The sequence below is a fragment of the Mustela lutreola genome, chromosome 9 (genome assembly GCF_030435805.1).
Source record: "Mustela lutreola isolate mMusLut2 chromosome 9, mMusLut2.pri, whole genome shotgun sequence".
NCBI lineage: Eukaryota > Metazoa > Chordata > Mammalia > Carnivora > Mustelidae > Mustela > Mustela lutreola.
This window is the reverse complement of record NC_081298.1, coordinates 95,453,567-95,474,981: the sequence shown is the minus strand read 5'-3', so window position 1 is coordinate 95,474,981 and position 21,415 is coordinate 95,453,567. Positions and strand designations below refer to the sequence as shown.

The 21,415-nt window shown below is 38.0% G+C and overlaps 1 protein-coding gene and 1 pseudogene across 4 annotated transcripts in view; one reads left to right on the top strand and one right to left on the bottom strand.

Moving 5' to 3' along the window:
• ALMS1 (ALMS1 centrosome and basal body associated protein) overlaps positions 1–21,415 on the bottom strand; it is a 211,932-nt gene that overhangs the window by 36,358 nt on the left and 154,159 nt on the right. For all 4 annotated transcript variants that reach the window (XM_059188066.1, XM_059188063.1, XM_059188065.1 and 1 more), the window contains 3 exons: positions 19,855–19,992; positions 15,345–15,515; positions 1,392–2,554 (listed from right to left, as the gene is read on the bottom strand). In XM_059188066.1, the coding sequence (XP_059044049.1) occupies positions 1,392–2,554; positions 15,345–15,515; positions 19,855–19,992 (1,472 nt within the window). The remainder of the gene's footprint in view (positions 1–1,391; positions 2,555–15,344; positions 15,516–19,854; positions 19,993–21,415) is intronic.
• Positions 15,918–17,900, top strand: LOC131807697 (aurora kinase A-like; annotated as a pseudogene).

Here is a 21,415-nt window from a genome sequence, read left to right as displayed (position 1 = left end):
TCCTCTAATGGAACAAAAAGCCTTCCTCCATATCATTCCCAATTCACCTATTTAAAAAAAAAAGGTCATATTGTACCATTTACACATGTAAATGTAAATCATTATCATTTGATACCTACCAAAACTCAATTATGAGAAATATTTATGACAAACTATCTGAATGTCTTGTGCCTCCTTTCCTCTAGACAAGTAGTCTCTAAATTTTTTGATCATGCAGTCCTACGGATGAAGTATCTTTGAGCACAAATTACCAAAGTAGATATTTCTAATTATAAATTATGACTGTACTCATATATTATAAAAGATATAGAGAAATATATATTTTTAAAGGTTGAGAAAAATATACATCTAACTTTTTTTTTTTTAACACCTCTCTTTCTACACTCTACTGACCCATTCTGCAAGCGTCCTTCTTTGGAGAGCACTGCTCTAGATACCCTAAAAATTTTATTCTTGGGTTAAAGTAACACTCTGCACTTGCTGACCCCTGGAAATGAACCTTGACCGAACTCCCTAACCTAAGGTCATAGTAACCTTATGGGTGTTGTTACCGAATCTCTTGTAAGGATGCTGTTGAAGGCTGTTCTATATACCATGGTGCCTTCTTTACGAGGACAGATGAGAAAAATTTCTCTTAGGTCTTAAATATCTGTAACGCTTTTGAATATTTAGTTTGTTTTTATATTACAGACTTATGTAATTGATGGCAAAATTCTAGCAACACTAACTGTGAGAAAACATAGAGTGAAAGTTGTGGCTTACTTCTGGCAACCATATCCATAGGTATATTGATTGACTTCTCCTCTGGCTTCAACTTGTCTTCCCATCACTACCAACCCTTCATCAATTTATTTATTTTTAAGAATCATGTTGTAGCTCACCCCTCCCTGGCTTCAGTTTAATTTTCTACCATTCTAAATCTTCATTTACTCAAAAAAATCATTACTGTATTACTTATGTATGTATGTGAGTGTATATATGGGTATGTATATATGGGTATGTATGTATATATGGGTATGTATGTTTTTAAAAGTACCTCAAAATTTCTTGAAAGACAGGAAGGAACGAATAAAAAAAAGCCAGGCACTATTGGTCGGAATGGAGAACATCCGACACTGGCAGTCCCCTGTGTCAGGGGTTTACTTTGCAGATTCTGAAGCATTTAGTAGCAAAGCCCTTCATCCAAAGGGTAAGTCGTAACTGAGTGTCGATGAAAAGAATGACAACTCACAATAGCACTGTACTACACTTTCTCACTCTTTTCCAGCTGGTAAGAAACGTTATAGTGAGGAAAGGGCAATTGGCTTTTTTTTTCACCTGTGTGCAAAGCTTAACTAAAGAGTCCATGAAAAAGGCAGTCACATTGCCAGATGGAATTTGTAGCCATGTACCTGGATGTGTTTCCTTCTGGTGTGCTCAGAAGTCATTTGGGGATGAGCCGTATTCAGTGCTTTCTTGTTCTTCTTGTTCCGCCTCTCAAAGAATCTCCTCTGATGGTCGGTGAGGCTGCTGTACAATTTAATTCGCCTGGGTGACAGACAAACTCTTTCTTGGCCAAAAGCTTGGATCAGTCGGGCAGTGTCAATGGTGGAAATAGAGCTGCTCCTCTCATGCAGAGTCACCTCTCTATCTGTTTGGGTCAACATATCTGATTCCACTGGAGAAGTGGTGGTGGAAACAATGTTGGTGGGGGTGTCTGTAAGCAGCTCACTCTCCTCTGAGGGTCTAGAATCTGAAGAAGTGTTGTTTCTGTAATAAAAACCTGGCTGTTTTCTCAGGATATACTTATCAAATTTAATCTGTTCAATTTTAATCTGATTGGGCTTCCCAGCTTGATGAGTAGAAAGCACCTTGCTTTTTTTAAGCTCTCCTGCAGTTTTATGGAATTTCTCTAGGCTCTTATACCGCTTCTTTTTCTGAAGCTTGTTTTTCTGCTGTTGCTGTCTACCACTCCATTCCTTAACATCTTGTTCTCCTCTGCTATCATCTGGTGTGCTTTCGGAGGTCCGGAGAGAGTACGTGATGGGATTCTGAAGAAGTTTAGCCAAACGATCAAGTCGTTCCACCAAGGATAGTTCTTTCCTGTCACTGAACTCAGGAGGTTTCTTTTGCCTCTGTCGCTCCTGATACTTGTTCCAGAGTTCATTCAAACTCACGCTGTGCTGAGCTGTTGGCTCTGGGGTGACCTTATGATCCTTTTTTTGATCATTAATTAGCTTGTCACTTTTTGGATAATCTCTAGCCCGACTTTTAGCAGTATGCATCACTTCATTTTCCAAGTTTACATTGATACTGAGGCTCTCTATTCTGGTATAATCTGCCTTCGTCTTTTCCACATTTTGGTGAGGTGAAGGAAGACGAGTGTGTTCTCTTTGTTTGTCTGGATGATGCTGAAAGAAATCTTTCCAAGAATGTCTCATGAAAACACTCCTTCCTAAGGATTCATGGCAAAAATCTTGATCACTTGGTAGGTGCACTGGATGATGAAAGTAAAACTTGGCTGACCTGAAGACAGAATGGGTAGTATTTTCAAATTCTGAATGACATCTGGACTCTGAAAAGAAGAAAGGAGAAGATTCTGAAAGACTTTCAAAATGTCTGCATTCCCTTTAGAAATGGTAGTCACACTTAATTCTTTAGATACAGAACAAAGACCTAAGGAAAGTTTTATATAAAGTTTCAGGAAATTAGCTGCCTCCACAGAGGATTCTAGCCATACGCCTATGGGCCAGACTGACACAATAAAACTTCAAGGGACTAAGGGTCAAGAGACTGGTATTCTAGGTTAGATTCTGCCACAGACTGGCTGTGTGACCTTAGGAAGGCAGTTAAGTTCTCTGGATTGTAACAGCAACTGCTGTGCATTTACTACCTGCTACATGCAGAGTATTATGATATATGCTCTGTATCTGTCTTTTTCCTTTTAATTCAATTTTATTGATAAAACTGAGAGAGAGGTACTGTTAACCTCATTTTCAGTTAAGAAATCTGAGACTTCATTTTCATCATCAGTAATTAAACCAGTGGGATTAAAAAAAAACCTCTTCATATGTCTTAGAGGCTTTTAAAATTCCTTTCTCTGAACCATCTTTACGTTTCCTCCCAATTTTTTTTTATTGTGGTAAAATACACCCAACTTAAAATTTACCATCATCTCCAATTTCTGACAGCCATTATTCTATAATAAAACAGGCATTTTTAGATATAAGAACATCTTACAAATCTTACAATTATAATCGGTTTCCGTAGTGTAGTGGTTATCACGTTCGCCTCACAAATCTTACAATTATAAACCCTAACTGTAAATACTAATATACCCGTTTCTGGAGTTCTAAGTCATATGGGGAAACAAAGATAGATACGCAACAAAGTAACAACTGTGACTATGGGATCCTTTTCGCTCACTGTATAGATTATTGGCAACCAGAATTTTCTTTACTCTGAGAATCCCTAAGACAATTTCCCCAGACTACAATAAGATAGATGCATCTGTTTTTATAGCTAAAGTATAAAAAGACTCTCAAACCTCCCAACAAATAAAAGCCCAGAACCAGAAGGCTTCCACGAGTAAATTCTACTACATATTTAAAGAATACAAAATCTTCTCAAAGTCTTCCAAAAAGTACGAGGAGGAGGGAACACTTCCAAACTCATTTTATGAGACCACTATTACCCTGACCCCAGACAAGGGCACTACAAGAGAAGGAAATTACAAGCTAATATTCCTAATGAACCCAGGAGCAAAAATCTTCAACAAAAATATCAGCAAACCAAATTCAACAATATATAAAAAGGATCATACATCATCATCTAGTGGGATTTACTGGAGGGATTCAAGGATGGTTCAATATCCACAGTTAATGTGATACACCAAATTAACAAAAAGGAGGATAAAAATAATATATCTCAAGAGATGCAGAAAAAGTATTTGAGAAAATTCAATACGTACTTATGACAAAAACTCTCAACAAATAGGTATAGAAGGAATCGACATCAACATGATGCAGGTCATACATGACAAGACCATAACTGACATTATACTCAATGGTAAAAATCTGAAAGCTTTTTCCTTAAGATCAAGAACGAGACAAGGATACCTACTCTTGCCACTTTTATTCAACATACTACTAGAAGTCCTGGCCAGAGTAATTAGGGGAAAAAGAAAAAAAGGCAGTCACTCCTGTCTTCTTCCAATCTGTTCTTCAAAGAGTAATCTTCAAAAATGTAAATTAGACCTACCATTTTCTATTTAACAACTTTCTTTTACTCTTAGAACAAAACTCAAACTCCTTAATAAGGTGTACAGGTATCTCACCATGCATTACTATCCTTCTTGATAATTATATTCCAATTATGCTGGCCTTTCCCCTTGTTTCATTAAGTAGCATGAGCAAAGGCATAAAAGCAGGAAGCATTAAGCAAACAGTTGAGTGTAAACATTCAGTTTATGTGGTTATACAATTTGCAAAGTAAAGGCAGTAGATAAAATAAGGTAGGAAAAGTCACTTGGGACCAAAAGAACAGAGAGCCCAGAAATAAGTTTACCCAACTATGATAAACTGATCTTCAATCAGAGTGCTTAGAATACCCAGAGGGGAAAGAACAGCCTCTTGAACAAATGGTGTTAGAAAACTAGGTATCTGTAGGCAAAAGAATGAAATGGACCCTGACCTTATGTCATACACAAAAATCAACATATGGGGTGCCTGGGTAGTTCAGCTGGTTAGGCGTCTGCCTTCGGCTAAGGTCATGATCTCAGGGTTCTGGGATCGAACCCAATGTCAGGCTCCCTGCTCAGCAGGGAGTCAGTGTGCTTCTCACTCTTCCTCTGTCCCTTCCCCCACTCATGCTGTCTCTCTTTCCCAAATAAATAAATCTTAAAAAATCAACTCAAAATGGATTACAGACTTACATGTAAGACCTGTAACTATAAAACTCCAAGAAGAAAACAAAGGGAAAAGCTTCATGACACTGATCTTGGGAATGATTTCATGGATATGACCCCAGAAGCACAGGCAACAAAAACAAAAATTTACCCTAAAGATACAAACGTAGTGATCCAAAGGGGCACGTGTACCCGAATGTTTATAGCAGCAATGTCCACAATAGCCAAACTATGGAAAGAACCTAGATGTCCATCAACAGATGAATGGATCAAGAATATGTGGTATATATACACAATGGAATACTATGCAGCCATCAAAAGAAATGAAATCTTGCCATTTGCGACAACATGGATGGAACTAGAGCGTATCATGCTTAGCGAAATAAGTCAAGCGGAGAAAGACAACTATCATATGATCTCCCTGATATGAGGAAGTGGTGATGCAACATGGGGGCTTAAGTGGGTACGAGAAGAATAAATGAAAGAAAATGGGATTGGGAGGGAGACAAACCATAAGTGACTCTTAATCTCACAAAACAAATGGAGGGTTGCTGGGGGGAGGGGGTTTGGGAGAAGGGGGTGGGATTATGGACATTGGGGAGGGTATGTGCTTTGGTGAGTGCTGTGAAGTGTGTAAACCTGGTGATTCACAGACCTGTACCCCTGGGGATAAAAATATATGTTTATAAAAAATAAAAAATTATATAAAAAAAAGCAAACAAAAAACCAAAAATAAACAAGTGGAACTACCTCAAAATAAAAAGGTTCACCTTGCCTATCCACTACTATAGGATGTATACCTTAGAAAGAAAAGTAACCTCTTACATACCATTATCAAACCCATCTAATTTTCCATTGATATGATACTAAAGTGAAGTTTATGTTCAAATTTCAGCAATTTCCCCCAAACTGTTCTTTGTAGTAATTTTTCTCCCTGGGCTAGAGTCCAATCTAGGATCACGACTACATTTAGCTGCCATGTCTCTTTTGTATCCTTTAATCTAGGATAGTTTCTCAGCTTTTGTTCTTCACAACACCTACATTTTTAAAGAGGACTGACAAGTTATTTGTTGAATATCCTATAATTTGAGTCCTTCAATTTGAGTTTCTGTGAGTTTCACTGTGATTAAAGTTATGCATTTTGAATAGTTCTATAGGAGTGATGTGTACTAAGTACATCGCATGTGAAGTACTCAATTTCAATGTTTCTTATTACTGGTGGATGTTAATTTTGATGTCCAAAGTTCTCTACTGCAAAGGTTAACTTTTTTCCCTTTGAAATTAATGAGCAATGTGGGAAGATATTGCGGGATATCTTGAGGCTGAATAAAATACCCTTCTCCCCGGTAAGTTTTCACTCACTGGTTTTCTAACTCTATTTTTCCTCCTATATTTAGTTGGCACTGTACTATAAAGAACAGCCTCCCCTTTTCTTATTATCTCATCAATGAATAATGTATCTTATCTGTTTTAAAATCCATATGGATACATGTTTATTTATATTATTCTTAATTATGTTCAGTTAGCCAACATATAGTGCATCATTAGTTGTTGATGTAGTGTTCAATGATTCATTGTGTATAATACCCAGTGCTCATCACAACATGCCTGATTTTTTTACTACGCATGACTTTTTTAAACCTTTTGATTTAGAAGAGTTTAGTCTATTGTATTATACTGTGAACACAGTACAAATACTTTTCTATAATTCATGCCCAGTTTCTTCTATTATTAACACCTTTCATCAATGTAGCACTTTTTTTACGTTTAATGAACCAATAAAAATGGATTGTTATTAACCAAGGTCTACACACTATCTGATTTCCTTAGTTTATACCTAATGTTCTTTTTCTATTCCACGATCCCATATAGAAATATTGCATTACATTTAGTTATCATATCTCCTTAGGTTATTCTGGTCTGTGACAGTTCCCCAAATTTTTCTTGTTTTTCATGGCCCTGACAGTTTTGAGAAGTACTGATCAAATATTTCATAGAATGTTCATTTGGGTTTTTGATGTTTTTCTCACAACTAGGCTGGTGTCATACATTTTGGGGAGGAAGACTTTAAAATGCCATTCTTATCACATAGTAAGGGAACATACCATCAGCGTGACTTATCACTGTTGATGTTAACTTTGACTACCTGGCTAAGGTAGTATTTGTCAGTGTTCTTCACTATAAACTTAACTTCTGTCCCCTTCCTATGCCAAACTGCTGGGAAGGAGTTTACTTTGAGCAATCCACTCTTAAAAAGGAAGGAGTTATGCTCTGTCTCCTTAAGGGTGGAGTGTCTATATACTCCATACATATTCAGACAGCTGGAATTCCGCACAGAATTATCTATTTGCTCCCATTATTTATTGATTTAATTGTTTATAGATATTAATATGGATTCATAAAAAAGGACAAAAACAACTGAAACTAAAGGCTGGTTCTTACAAAAGGTTAACAAAATATTTACCCTTCGGTTATCATTCAGTATTACTATGCTGCTCAACTTGTGGCAACTTTCATCACTGGCAGTTTTTTTACTTGGCCCTTGTGTCCCCTTGGCATCCTTATCATTGTCAGGTTTTCTAACTTTCCAGCACTAAAGACGCTCCTGGCTCTTCTATATTTTTTGCTCTAACTGTAGAATCAGCCTATTTTCCCAGGAGCCCTGAAAATATGTTTTTGTGGGTTTCATTTCTGCTTTTTATTTTTACTTTTTATGCTTTTTCACTCATGGTACTTATGAGTTTGGTATTTGGGGGAATATTTTGAGGTCCCAGTTGAAATTTCTTCAGAGAGATGTGTATCTGCTTCAGCCTTTAGGCATATGAGTTGGCACTACGAAGCTAGGGCCATTTTAAATAAAATTCTGGGCTGGAGAATTTTCAGATAACATGTAGTCCATTGCAAATAAATCATACCAGTGCAAAAAGTTGGTCTGCAGTTACAAATTTCAGGATAAATTTGCCACTGCCTTCTTTCCCTGAACTCATTACTAAGGTTGAGACAGGCGAACTTCCTTGTTTTATTCTTTTGCACGGATGTGTTTATTTCTTATTTCTTATTTTACTTAGATTGCAGCCTACTGGAAACCCAAGAAGGACTTTTCCACCATCAGTGTGCCCTAAGTTCTATATTTTGTTCCCGACTTCATGTAGACATTAAAATTAAATCCCAGGGCAACCCTCTCAGATCCCCTCTCTCTTTGGGAGCTTTGTACCATTGCTCAATAAACTTCACTATCACTCAATAAACTGCTTTGTTGCTCACCACAAAACAAAAAGAAAAAAAATCCCAGATCTACAGAATTCAGCTGAAACCTTAGGGTGACAGTCTGCTTTAGTGCTTAATTATCTCTATGGTGCATTCCTGCTTTCACCCTGTTTTTGGGACCTGAAGCTGTTTAACTGCCATGTCAACTCTGAAAAGTGTTAGAAGATAGGTTTTTTTTTTTTTTTTTTTAAGATTTTATTTGATAGAGATTACAAGTAGGCAGAGCAGCAGGCAGAGAGAGAGAGAGGGAGAAGCAGAGAGCCCAATGTGGGGCTCGATCCCAGAACCCTGGGATCATGACCTGGGCCAAAGGCAGAGTCTTTAACCCACGAGTCACCCAGGCGCCCCTAGAAGATAGTTTTGAGGGATGTATGTCTGGGTGGCTCAGTGGGTTAAGTGTCTGCCTTCAGCTCAGGTCATGATCCCAGAGTCTTGGGATCAAATTCCACATCAGGTTCCTTGCTCAGCGAGGAGCCTGCTTCTGCCTGCTGCTTGTGCTCTTTCTCTCTCTCTGACAAATAAATCTGAGTGAGGAGTCTGATGCAGGGCTTGATCCCATGACCCCTAGGTCAAGACCTGAACAGAAACCAAAAGTTGGGAGACTTAACCAAATGAGCCACCCAGATGCCCCAGGTACAGCTATATCTTGGGAAAATTTATGGTTGTAAATGCCTATAAAAAGAAAGCAGAAAGATCTCAAGTAAATAACCCTCAACTTCCACCTTAAGCATTAGAAAAAGAGCACACTAAAACTAAAGCAAACAGAAGGAAGGAAATTATAAAGATCAGAGTAGAAATTAATGAAATAGAGAATAAAAAAGGACAAAAACAAAACCAATGGCTGGTTCTCACAGGAGATTAACAAAATAGACAGACTTTAACTAGATCAACCAAGGGAAAAAACTAAGAAGACTCATATAAAAAATGAAATAGAGAACCAAATTATTACTGATAAATATAAAACTAATGTCAGCATTCTAGATCTAGAAAGTGATCAGGGAGCCTGATGCGGGGCTCAGTCCCATGACCCTGGGATGATGATCTGAGTCGAAGGCAGAACCAGCTGAGCCACTAGGCACTGCTGACATTCTGTCTTAAACACAATAAGGTTTTAGCTGTGGATTTTTCATAGATGCCCTTTACCAGATTGAGGAAGTTCCCATCTATTCCTAGTTTGTTGAATGTCTTTATCAACAAAGTGGGGGAAAGAGGAGGTTGGATTTTGTTAAATGCTTTTTCTGTGACTTTGAGATGATCAAGTGAGTTTGTGTTTTAGTTTGTTGATTGATTTTGAGATACTGAACCAATCTTGTATTTGTGGGATAAATCTCACTTGCTGAAGGTATATAATATTTTTTATGTGTTATTAGATGTTAGTTTGCTGGTATTTTATTGAGGCTTTTTGTGTCCATATTCATAAGAGATCTCAGTCTAATTTCTTGTCATGTCTTTGTTGGATTTTATTATCAGGGTAACACTAGCCTTATAAGATGAATTTAGAAGTGTTCCCTTCTCTTTATTTTTTAGAAGAACTTGTAAAAAATTAGTTTTAATTCTTTAAATGTTGGTAGAATTCAAGGGTGAAGGTGTCTGGGCCTGAACTTTCCTTTGTAGGTAATTTTTTAAAATTACTAACTCAAACTCATCATTTATTTTCAGTCCATTCAGATTGTCTTTTACTTCTTGAGTTGTTTTCAGTGGTTTATGATATTCTAGGAATGATTTGTCTATCTATAAATAAAATCTTAAAAAAAATAAAAATAAGTTATCTTTAAATAAAATTTTTCAGATGCCCATAGAACACTTCTAAAGAGCTTTATTGATATATAATGCACATACAATTCACCTGTTTATTGTGTACAATTCAGTGGTTTTTACCCTATTCATAGGTGTCTGCAGCCATCAACAGTTGATTTTATTTTATTTATTTTTTTTTTTAAAGATTTTATTTATTTATTTGACAGAGAGAGATCACAAGTAGGCAGAGAGGCAGGCAGAGAGAGAGAGGAGGAAGCAGGCTCCCCGCTGAGCAGAGAGCCCGATGCGGGACTCGATCCCAGGACCCTGAGATCATGACCTGAGCCGAAGGCAGCGGCTTAACCCACTGAGCCACCCAGGCGCCCCAAACAGTTGATTTTAGAAGTGTTTTTATATCCTCAAGAACAAACCCTATATATACCCTTAGCTATCACCCATCTTACCCCCTCATTACTCCCTCCCGATCTACTTTGTCTCTATAGATGTCTATATTCTGGATCTTAATACAATAATTAATTATTGTGGAATCATATAAAATGTAGACTTTTGTGACTGGCTTCTTTTAACTCAGCATGATGTCTTCAGGTTCATGTAAATTATAACACATAGTGATATTTTATTCATTTTAATGGCTGAATAATATTTCATTGTATGTATATGCCACAACATTTCATCCATTTGCCCATTAATGGACATTTGGGTTGTTTCTACCTTTTGACTATGATAAATAATGCTTCTATATAAATATTCATATTTATCTATAAGTTTTTGTGTGGATATATGTTTTCATTTCTCTTGGGTATATACCTAGGAGTAGAATTGCTGGGTTATATGGTAATTTTAAGTTTAATCATTTAATGAACTCTCAGACTGTTTGCCAAAGTTGCTGCATTATTTTACATTCCCACTTGCAGTATATGAGGATTCCAATTTCTCAACAAACTCAATAACACTTCTTATTATCTGACTTTTTAAAAAGATTTATTTATTTGAGGGAGCAAGCAAGTGTAGGGAGGAAGTACAGAAGGAGAGGGAGAGAAAATCTCAAGCTGAGTGTGGAGCCTGATGGGGCTTGATCCCACGACCCTGAGATCACAACCTGAGCCAAAACCAAGAGCTGGATGCTTATCTGACTGCATTCCCCAAGTGCTCCCTAACTTTTTTTATTGTACCTATTCTAGTGGGTATCAACTGGTATATCATTTTGCTGTTGATTTATTTATTTGTCAGAGAGAAAGGGAGAGAAAGATAGAGAGCAAGCACAAGCTCCAGGGAGAAGGAAAAGCAGACTTCCCACATAGCAAGAAGCCTGATGCAGGGTTCGATCCATTTCTTCTTGAAGATTCTCTATAGAGTTTTGTTAGTTTATGGTCTGTTCTGCATTCCTCCCATCCCCAAGCAATGTTCTCTCTCCCCACTTAAAAACGTTTTCATTTTCATTTTATACACATTTTTATGCTAATATGCTACACATATGGTTGACATATGTGTTATAGCCTCACAGTGGATTGCAAATCAGTGTAAAAATATTCCTCCTTGATTACTGCAACACTTGGGTGTTGTCTATATTAATATCATGTCTCCAAATTTCTTTTTGATATGACTCTAGTTTTCCTTTTACTTTCAACGATTCTGAGTCACTTTATTTTTAATGTGTCTGCTATATAGCATGAAACTGAGTTTGTTTTTAACCCAATCTGAGTTTTTAAAAAATTGATTAATTTATTCCATAAATGTATATAGCGTTGTTTTGTTTTGTTTTCTTTCTAATATGCCCCGCAGCAAAGGCGGAGCACAATGTGGGGCTCAAACCCTCAACCACAAGATCAAGACCTGAGCTGAGATCAAGGGTCGGAGGCTTAACCAACTGAGTCGCCCAGGTGCCCCAATGTTTACACAGTCTCATATGCTCTCCATTCTCTATTTTATAGTATTTTTTTCCTTTTCAGGTCTTATTTATTTATTTGGGTGAGAGAGAGAGAGACAGAACACGAGCAGAGGGAGGGGAAGAGGGAGCCAGATGCGAGGCTTGACCCAGGTCCCTGGGATCAGAACCTGAGCTGAAGGCAGACACTTAAATGACTGAGCCACCCAGGCACCCGGTATTTCTTCTTTTGTTACAAATTTACTTTTTTCTTTTTCCTTCCCTCTACTCTCCCATGACTCCTATAATTTTTCTAAATATTTCAGATGTTTTATACTTTAATTTTAGTTTAATTCTTTTAGAAGTAACTTTTATAATTTAAAATACTGTAACTTACACATGTATTTCTTGATTTATCAACTTAAAAGATGAAATTTATCATCTTGAATTTATCTTTAACAACTTAAAAGATAAAAGCTCACTTATATTTCTTTTAGCCTGCCTTTCTTCTTTCTGCCTGTCTCCTTGCTGATTTTTCATTTTGTTTTTTTGCCTTGCTTCTTCTGTGTGGATGTCCGTACAATGTGCTCTTTTTCTTTGAAGTTCAGTACTGTCACTAGTATATGTCTGGGTGTTGATTTCTTTTTTTTTTTTTTTCTTTTTCTTTTTTTTTTTTAAAGATTTTTTAATTTATTTATTTGACAGAGAGAGATCACAAGCAGGCAGAGAGGCAGGCAGAGAGAGAGGAGGAAGCAGGCTCCCTGCTGAGCAGAGAGCCCGACGTGGGACTCGATCCCAGCACCCTGAGATCATGACCTGAGCCGAAGGCAGCGGCCTAACCCACTGAGCCACCCAGGCGCCCCTGGGTGTTGATTTCTATATACAAATTTTTCTCTAGGACTGGGGTATGTCCTTTTAAATTACAGGTTCAGTTTTCCTTAGATATCTTATTATTTTTTGTTGTCTTCTTTAGAGACACTAACAGTTATCACTATGTTAGACTTCCACTGTCATTCCTCAAATTATTTTTTTCCAATTGCTTTCATTTCCTTTTTCTGTTACAATTCTTTTCCTTCAATTTGTTCTCTGATCTCCTAAATCTCTTTATCTTGTTATTACCTAAACTTTATTTAACACATTTCATGTCTTCTGTAATTATTATGGCACAAAACATTCAGTAAAAACTTTCCTGTCCTATAGAATATGTTTTTACAGCTTGTAGTTCCACCTTTCTTTTTCCAAGTTATGTCTCTGACACTACCAATTGCTGAGCTGCAATTTTGTTTTTTCATCTTATTTATTTATTTATTTATTTACTGTGGTAAAAAACATCCAACATTAAATTTACCATCTTAACCATTTTAATGTACATAGTTCAGCAGTGTTAAGTATATTCACATTGTGTGCCACAGAATTCTAGAACATCTTCATCTTGCAACATTAAACACCATATCCACTAAACACCAATTCTCTCTCTGCCCTCTCTACCAGCCCTGTGCAAATACTTTTCTGTTTCTAAAATTCTGACTACTTTAGATACATACTTCATAGATATGAAACACACAATATTGTCCTTTTGTGACTGGCTTATTTCACTTAGCACAAGGTCTGTGAGTTCATCTATGTTGTAGCATGAGAGAGGACTGCCTTCATTTTTAAGGTTACACAATATTCTACTGGATGTATGTACCTCATTTTCTTTGTCCATTCGTCTGCTGATGGACATTTGGGTTGTTTCTGTAACTTAATTGTAAATAATGCTGTGATGAACATAAGTATGCACATATCTCTGGGATTTGGTTTGAATTATTTTGGATACATACCCAGAAGTAGGATTGCTGAGTCATGGTAATTCTATTTCAAATTCTTTGAGGAACTGTATTTTCCACGATGGCTGCAACACCATTATATTCACACCAACAGTGCACAAGAGTTCTAATTTCTCTGCATTGTTGGGACAATTGTTACTTTCTGTTCTTTTTGCTCACATCCTAATGGGGTATGGAGTGATATCTCATTGTGGTTTGTGATTTGCATTTCTCTGATGATTAGTGATAGCAAGCATCTTTTCATATGTTTGATGGCTAGTCATAAATCTTCTTAGGAAAACTCTATTCAAGTCCTTTGCCCATTTTTAAAGTGGGTTTCTTTACTGTTGAATAACAGAAGTTCCACGTATAATCTGGATATTAACCAATAACCATGATTTGCAAATACTTTCTCCTCATTCCCTAGGCTGCCTTTCATCCTGTTGTGCCCTCTAAGGCAGTTTTCAATTCTGAGTAGTATAATTCATTTATTTTTGCTTTTGTTGCCTGTGCTTTCGGTGTCAAATCCAAGAAATCCTTGCCAAATCAAATGTCATGAAGTTTTTTCCCTTGTTTTCTTCTGAAAGTTTTTTAATTTAGCGGTTATACTTGATCTTTCATCTATTTTGAGTTAATTTTTGTATATGGTAAAAAGCAAGAGTTCACAACTTCATTCCTTTGCATGTGGATGCCCAGTTTTCTAACACCACTTGTTGAAATGTACTTTCTCCACTGTGTAGTCTTGGCACCCTGTGGAGAATCATTTATCTTATCTATTGATCTTGATGTGAAGTAGCTGCAACTGGACAATACTCAAAATACAAATACAAATAGATCAGCTCTTTGACTTCTTTCCTCATCTAGGTATGTTCTATCTTCCTCTAAGAGGTAAAGTTTGACACCTAGGTAGAAATGACTTATTTTATTTATTTATATGAGAGAGAGAGAAAGAGCACAAGAAAGGGAGGGGCAGAGGGAGAAGCAGACTCCCTGCTGAGCAGGGAGGCTGATGTAGGACTTGATCCCAGGACTCCAGGATCATGACCTGAGCCAAAGGCAGTTGCTTAACCAACTGAGCCACCCAGGCACCCAGTAATGACTTATGTTCTATATGTTCTCTTATGTTAGAAATAGGGGGCCATGGGTAAACATGGCCTTTTACTTGGCTTTTACTATTTTTTTTTTTTAAGTTTGTATTGAGGCTCTTTAAGTCTTTATCACAGTCTTCTGAAATGCCTTCAGATTTTAGGTTTTCCCCTGTTTTAGTACTGAGACATGATACTTCTATTATTTTCAGCCTTAATTTAAGTATTTACTTGTAATCCTGTTTCTAAGTTCACAAATCTTTTCCCAGGGGTTACAATTATTTTACATAATAAAGTGATTTGCATGAGAAAGCAGAAGAAAAAGAAGAAAAAGAAAAATGGATCTCTATTTAAATTGTGAGGGAACATTATCATAAAAATAAAATGGGGGAACGCCTGGGTGGCTCAGTCAGTTGAGTATCTGACTCTTGCTTTTGGCTTGGGTCATGATCTCAGGGTCCTGGGATTGAGCTCCACGTTCAGTGGGGAATCTGCTTGAGGATTCTCTCTCTTCCTCTGCCCCTTCCACTGCTCCCACTTCACTCTCACTCTCTCAAATAAATCAATCTTAAAAAAAAAAAAAGAATAAAATGGAAACACACAGACACAGACCTTGTCTTTCACTCTGTCACTCCCTTTGTACTCCCCTCCCCAACCCCCTGCCCCAATCCCATTACCTGCAATATCTATCTGGAAGGATTCTTTTTCTTTTGTCCAGGCTTCCTTAGGAACTGTTCTCTTAGTATGGCTCTCCTCTTTCTGTTTAACATCTTCAGTGTCTGGTAGACTTTCAGTCTTTGTGTCTTGCAGTCTAGCTGAGTGCTCTGCAGCCGCACCACCACCAGAACCTGAGAGAGGTAAATTAACACAGTAGCCAGACAAGAGGTTGACAAGAAGTATTTTAAAATACCTATCAAACATCTAACAGGTGAAAGGCACTGTTACTGGTATTGACCAAAAAACCCCCACAAAAAACAAAAAACAAAAAAACCATAAATAAAAAGACCATTTAGAAATGTGTTTAGAAACTATTGTTCCAAATTGGAGTTAAAAAATACACAGAAACATGGGGCGCCTGGGTGACTTTTGATTCTGGCTCAGGTCAGGATCTCAGGCTTTTGGGACTGAGCCCCAAACTGGGCTCCATGCTCAGCTGGGGAGTCTGCTTAAAAATTCTCTCCCTCCCCCACCCCCAATTTCATGTGCATGTACCCTTTCTCTCTAAAATAAATAAAAATATACAAAAACAGATGTCATACAAAGTAAAAGAATTATCACCTAAGAGAAAGAAGTATATGTACTCAGAAAGAGATAAACTACTTCTAGCTCAAAGGATCATGAAAGAATTCTAGAGTAAAATAACAATTGACTTGGGTGTTAGAGTATAGCTAAACTGAGGGGGCACCTGGGTGGCTTAGTTGGTTCAGTGGCTGCCTTTGGCTCAGGTCATAATCCCAGGATCCTGGGATTGAGCCCTGCATCAGGCTCCCTGCTTGGCAAAGGGCCTGCTTCTCCCTCCCCTCCACCTGCCTATCTACCTACTTGTGCTCTCTCTGTCAAACAAATAAATTTAAAAAATCTTAAAATAAAAAAAAAAAAAAAAGAAGAAGATAGCTAAATGGGATAAACACTGAGACAAAGACAAAAGGCATTTTAGGCAAAGGTCACTGCATACGAAAACAAGAGAGTCAGGAAAGCAAATAAACATAGAAGAAACAGAGCAAGTGTATGGTTTGAGTACAGAATTTATAAGAAAAAAGGGTAGCTAAAAAGTTGTTTGGGAGCTGATTTTCCTGTTCTGAAAGACTGTACTAAAAGAGTTTAGATTTTATTCTTAGGGCATTGAAAACTTTCTGATTGTGAGATTAACAGAACATTCATTTAGCAACCGCAAAAAGGGGGGTAAAATTTTGAAATGTTGCCCAGAATACAATATAACTTGTGAAAACAAGCAATACACGCACAAAAAAGAAGTGGCTAATTATGCTCCAAAATGTTTCTATTTATAATATTGTCAGAGACTACCAGCTGTCCTCTGAAATCCATTTTCCTTTCCTCTAAAATAAACCCCTGAGAATAGAGTAGACAGGCTGAGGGGATCTTGTGTCCTTCAAATTCCTACCAGTGAGTTCTTTATGAGCACAGAAGCTCGTTTCCAGCTATTAACTAGTTCAGAATCTAAAGCAGAAGCAATTACAGGTAACCAGTGTCCCTAGTCCTATCCTAGGCCACTGAATAATGCCCCAAAGAGCAACCCCAGCCATCAGCCCTTGGAAATAATTCTTAAAATGGAACTCATGTCAAAACAGTAAAACGAAGAATCAACAAAACAAAACAAAAACAAAACAATTAGTTTTGGAAGATTTCAATTTGGTCAGCTGCTGGGTTAAAGCAATATAATAATGTATAATAATGTTTATTTGGGGAGAGAAAAAGCAAGTGTATCCTAGCTCTTCAAGTCTCTCTTAAAGCTCAACTGGAGAAAGTAAGAGCTAAGTATCAGCTGAGAAGCAGAAATCCAATCCCACCTTAGATATCCAAATATTTTCAGACTGTATGGTTACTTCCATGATGCCACTAGTTTACCCAATTCTAGACTATGCCCCTCTTGGACCTGTTTAAGGAGAACTTCACAAACTGTCACTCTGATGAGCAGAGGACTGCTACGCTTCTACAACAGGACTGGCAAATGCCCTGTCTTAACGTCATTCAAAGTTATTCATGGAGACATTAAGCCAGAGAACCCACTTCTTGAATCAACTAGAAAGCTTAAGATTACAGATTTTGGGGAGCTGGTTTATGTCCTCATCCTCTAGAACCACCCACTTACTGCAGCACCCTGGACCACCTGCCCCCTGAGATGATTAAGGGCCAAATGCATGCTGAGAAGTGAATCTCTGGAGTCTTAATGTTCTTTGTTATAAATTTCTAGTTGGGAAGACTTCTTCTGATGCAAGCACATACCAAGATACCTGTAAAACATATCCTAGACTGAATTCCTATTCTCTGACTTTGTATAAGAGGGAGCCAGAGACTTCTTTACAAGACAGCTAAAATATAACCCTAACCGAAGGCTGATTCTCAAAGAAATGCCAGAACACCCCCGGATCACAGCAAATTCATGGAAATCATCTATCTGGCAAAAAAGGCAAATATTTGGGGCACCTGGGTGGCTCAGTGGGTTAATCCTCTGCCTTCAGCTCAGGTCATGTTCTCAGGGCCCTGGGATCAAGTCCCACATCCAGCTCTCTGCTCAGCAGGGAGCCTGCTTCCTCTCTCTTTGCCTGCCTCTCTGCCTACTTGTGATCTCGTATCTGTCAAATAAATAAATAAAATTTTTTAAAAAAGGGCAAAGATTCAACTTTGAAGATGAATCTTGTAGGGAGGGGCTCATGGCTGGCTCAGTCAGTAGATCATGCAACTCTTGATCTCAGGGTTTTAAGTTCCAGCTGCACACTGGGCTGCTGTATAATCTGTCAGGAACAGGTTACTGACACCTTACTGCTGCCTGCCTACAATCTAAAGCAGTACAGAGTTGCATTTTTTGTTTTACTGAGCAGGCAGTACTTTGGTCTCCCTACTCAAAAAGTTTCACTTCAGTAGACATGACACTCTGAAATGAAAGAACCCACAGCCTCCTGCTAACTTCACTTTCATAATCTGGAGACAAGATTCAATTGCAGCCACCTCACAGCATGTCCTGAGTATGGAGTCCTTGTGGAAGATGGAGCCGGGGTCCAACTGGGGGTTTGCTCCAACTTGATCAGTTAAAGAGCCAGGCAATAGCCTTCCAAGTAACTAAGGGTGTGTGTTACCTACTGGGTGGCCAGGCTTGGTAAAGCTGTCAGAATGAATATGTGATTCGTTCTTTCACATGCAAAAATGAAGATTTTTGTATTTAAAAAAAAAAAAAAAAACAGAACCTTGACTTCACTGGGCATATGGTTATCAGAATAAATGTATTTCCCAGCCTTTTGACAACATAGCTTAGTATGAACATGTGACTAAGTCTGGCCAATAGAATGGAAGAGGAATGGTACATGTAACTTTTGAGAAGTATTTAAAGAAGGAATATACTTTTTTCTGTCCCTTTCTTCCTTTCTGCTGGCTGGAATACAGGCCTAATTGCTACTGCAGGAGAATGGAGGCTAAAAATGTTGGAGCAAGAGGAGAGAAAGAGCTTTGTTCCTTGATACACTGACGTCTATACCTGGATTTTTACAAGAAAGAGAAATAATTTCCTGTCCTCTTTAAGACAATGTTACTTTGTTTTTATTTTCATCTCTCAGAACCAAAACAAATCCTATTTTTTTTTTAACAAATCCTAACTTTAACATGTTATTATAGTCTTTTTTAAATTAGCATAATCCCACGGAAGTATATTAACTGGATAGGTACTTAAGAAGTAAACAAGCTGAATTCCTAGAGAAAAAGGTTTATGTACAACAACAGTATCAAAGAGTAAGCATCTGGGACGCCTGGGTGGCTAAGTGGGTTAAGCCTCTGCCTTCGGCTCAGGTGATGATCTCAGGGTCCTGGGACGGAGTCCCACATTGGGCTCTCTGCTTGGTGGGGAGCCTGCTTCCCCTCACTCTTTGTCTACTTGTGATCTCTCTCTCTCTGTGTCAAATAAATAAATAAATAAAATCTTAAAAAAAAAAAAAGAGTAAGCATCTTGTGGAACTGATTTTTTCTTTCTTTCTTTCTTTTTTTTTTTTTTTTAAATTTTATTTATTTATTTGACAGAGATCATAAGTAGGCAGAGAGGCAGGCAGAGAAAGAGTAAGCAGGCTCCCCGCGAAGCTGAGAGCCTGATGCGGGGCTCGATCCCAGGACCCTGGGATCATGACCTGAGCTGAAGGCAGAGGCTTTAACCCACTGAGCCACCCAGGTGCCCCGGAACTGAATTTTTTATCAGTAAAGTCCATTATGTGAATTTCTGGCAATAAGATTAGTTGTGTTAATTAACTTGTGTCACAAAGTTGTCCAGAAATGTCTTAAAGAGCTTTAAAAATGTTAGTTTTACCTGCCAATCTATACCAAAAACATTGCAACTAATATCCTATTTCACATATGAGCAAGACAGTGAAAGGCTGAAGACAGTAAGGGAACAGAAAATACTTTTCTGTTTCTACTCATTTTAGAAGGCCAGAATAAAATAATACACAGATAATCCACTTCAGTTACCTTCAGTGGTTTTCTGCAAGGGTTCTTTTTCTTCAGGTTGGGCAGGCTGAGTCACTGTATTTTTATTGTATATCTCCTTTTTCTGGTTTTTATCTGAAATGTCCTCGTCCCCAATGATGGAAACTTGAACTTGGGCATCTGTAATAATGACATCACACAATTCCATAGAGAAGGAAAGGACAATAAACACAATAGGCAAGTAACTGCCACCAACCCCCACCAAAAAGTCCAAACAAAACCCCAAACCTCTTTATATATTAAGAAAAAAAAGCATCTCTTAGGCCCCATCACAGCTTTTAAGTTGTGACAATTATGATGGGTTTACAACATAAATTGGAAAGCTCTTCCTATTTTTCTGTGTACAATGATGGTTTAAATAAAATACCACTTTATTTTTAAATTTAAATTCAATTAATTAACAAACAATGTACTACTGATTTCAGAGGTACAGGCCTATGATTCATCAGTCTTAGATAACACCCAGTGCTCATTACATCACATGCCCTCCTTAATGCCCATCACCCAATTATCCCCTCCCCCCACCCCCTACCCCCTCCAGCAATCCTCAGTTTGTTTCTTATGATTTAAGAGTCTCTCTTATGGCTTATCTTCCTCTCTAGTTTCATCTTGTTTTATTTTCTCCTCTCTTCTCCTATGATCCTCTGTTTTGTTTCTTAAATTCCACATATGAGATCATATGATAAGATCATATGGTAACTATCTTTCTCTGACTTATTTCTCTTAGCATAATACCCTCTAGTTCCATCCACGTTCTTGCAAGTGGCAAGATTTCATTATTTTTTTTTTTAAAGATTTATTTATTTGTCAGAGAGAGAGCGAGTGAGAGCGAGCACAGGCAGACACAGTGGAAGGCAGAGTCAGAGGGAGAAGCAGGCTCCCTGCGGAGCAAGGAGCCCGATGTGGGACTCGATCCCAGGACGCTGGGATCATGACCTGAGCCGAAGGCAGTTTCTTAACCAACTGAGCCACCCAAGCGTCCCAAGATTTCATTATTTTAATGGCTGAGTAATATTTCATTCTCTCTCTATGTACCACATCTTCTTTATCCATTCATCTGTCGATGGACATCTGGGCTCTTTCCACAGTTTGGCTATTGTGGACACTATTGCTATAAACACTGGAGTGCAGGTGCCCCTTCGGATCACTACATTTCTTTCTTTTTTTTCTTTTAAAGATTTTATTTATTTATTTGAGGGAGGCAGACAGAGGGAGAGAGAGAAGCAGGCTCCCCACTGAGCAAGGAGCCAGATTTGGGGCTTGATCCCAGGACCCTGGGATCATGACCTGAACCGAAGCAGCTGCTTAATGGACTGAGCGACCCAGGCGTCCCTTTACATTTGTATCTTTGGAGTAAATACCCAGTAGTACAATTGCTGGATTGTAGAGTAGCTCTACTTTCAACTTTTTGAGGAACCTCCATATTGTTTTCCAGAGTAGCTGCACCAGCTTGCATTCCCATCAACAGTATGGGGGGGTGGGGAGGGTCTCCTTTCTTCACATCCTTTCCAACATCTGTCATCTCCTAACATGTTAATTCTAG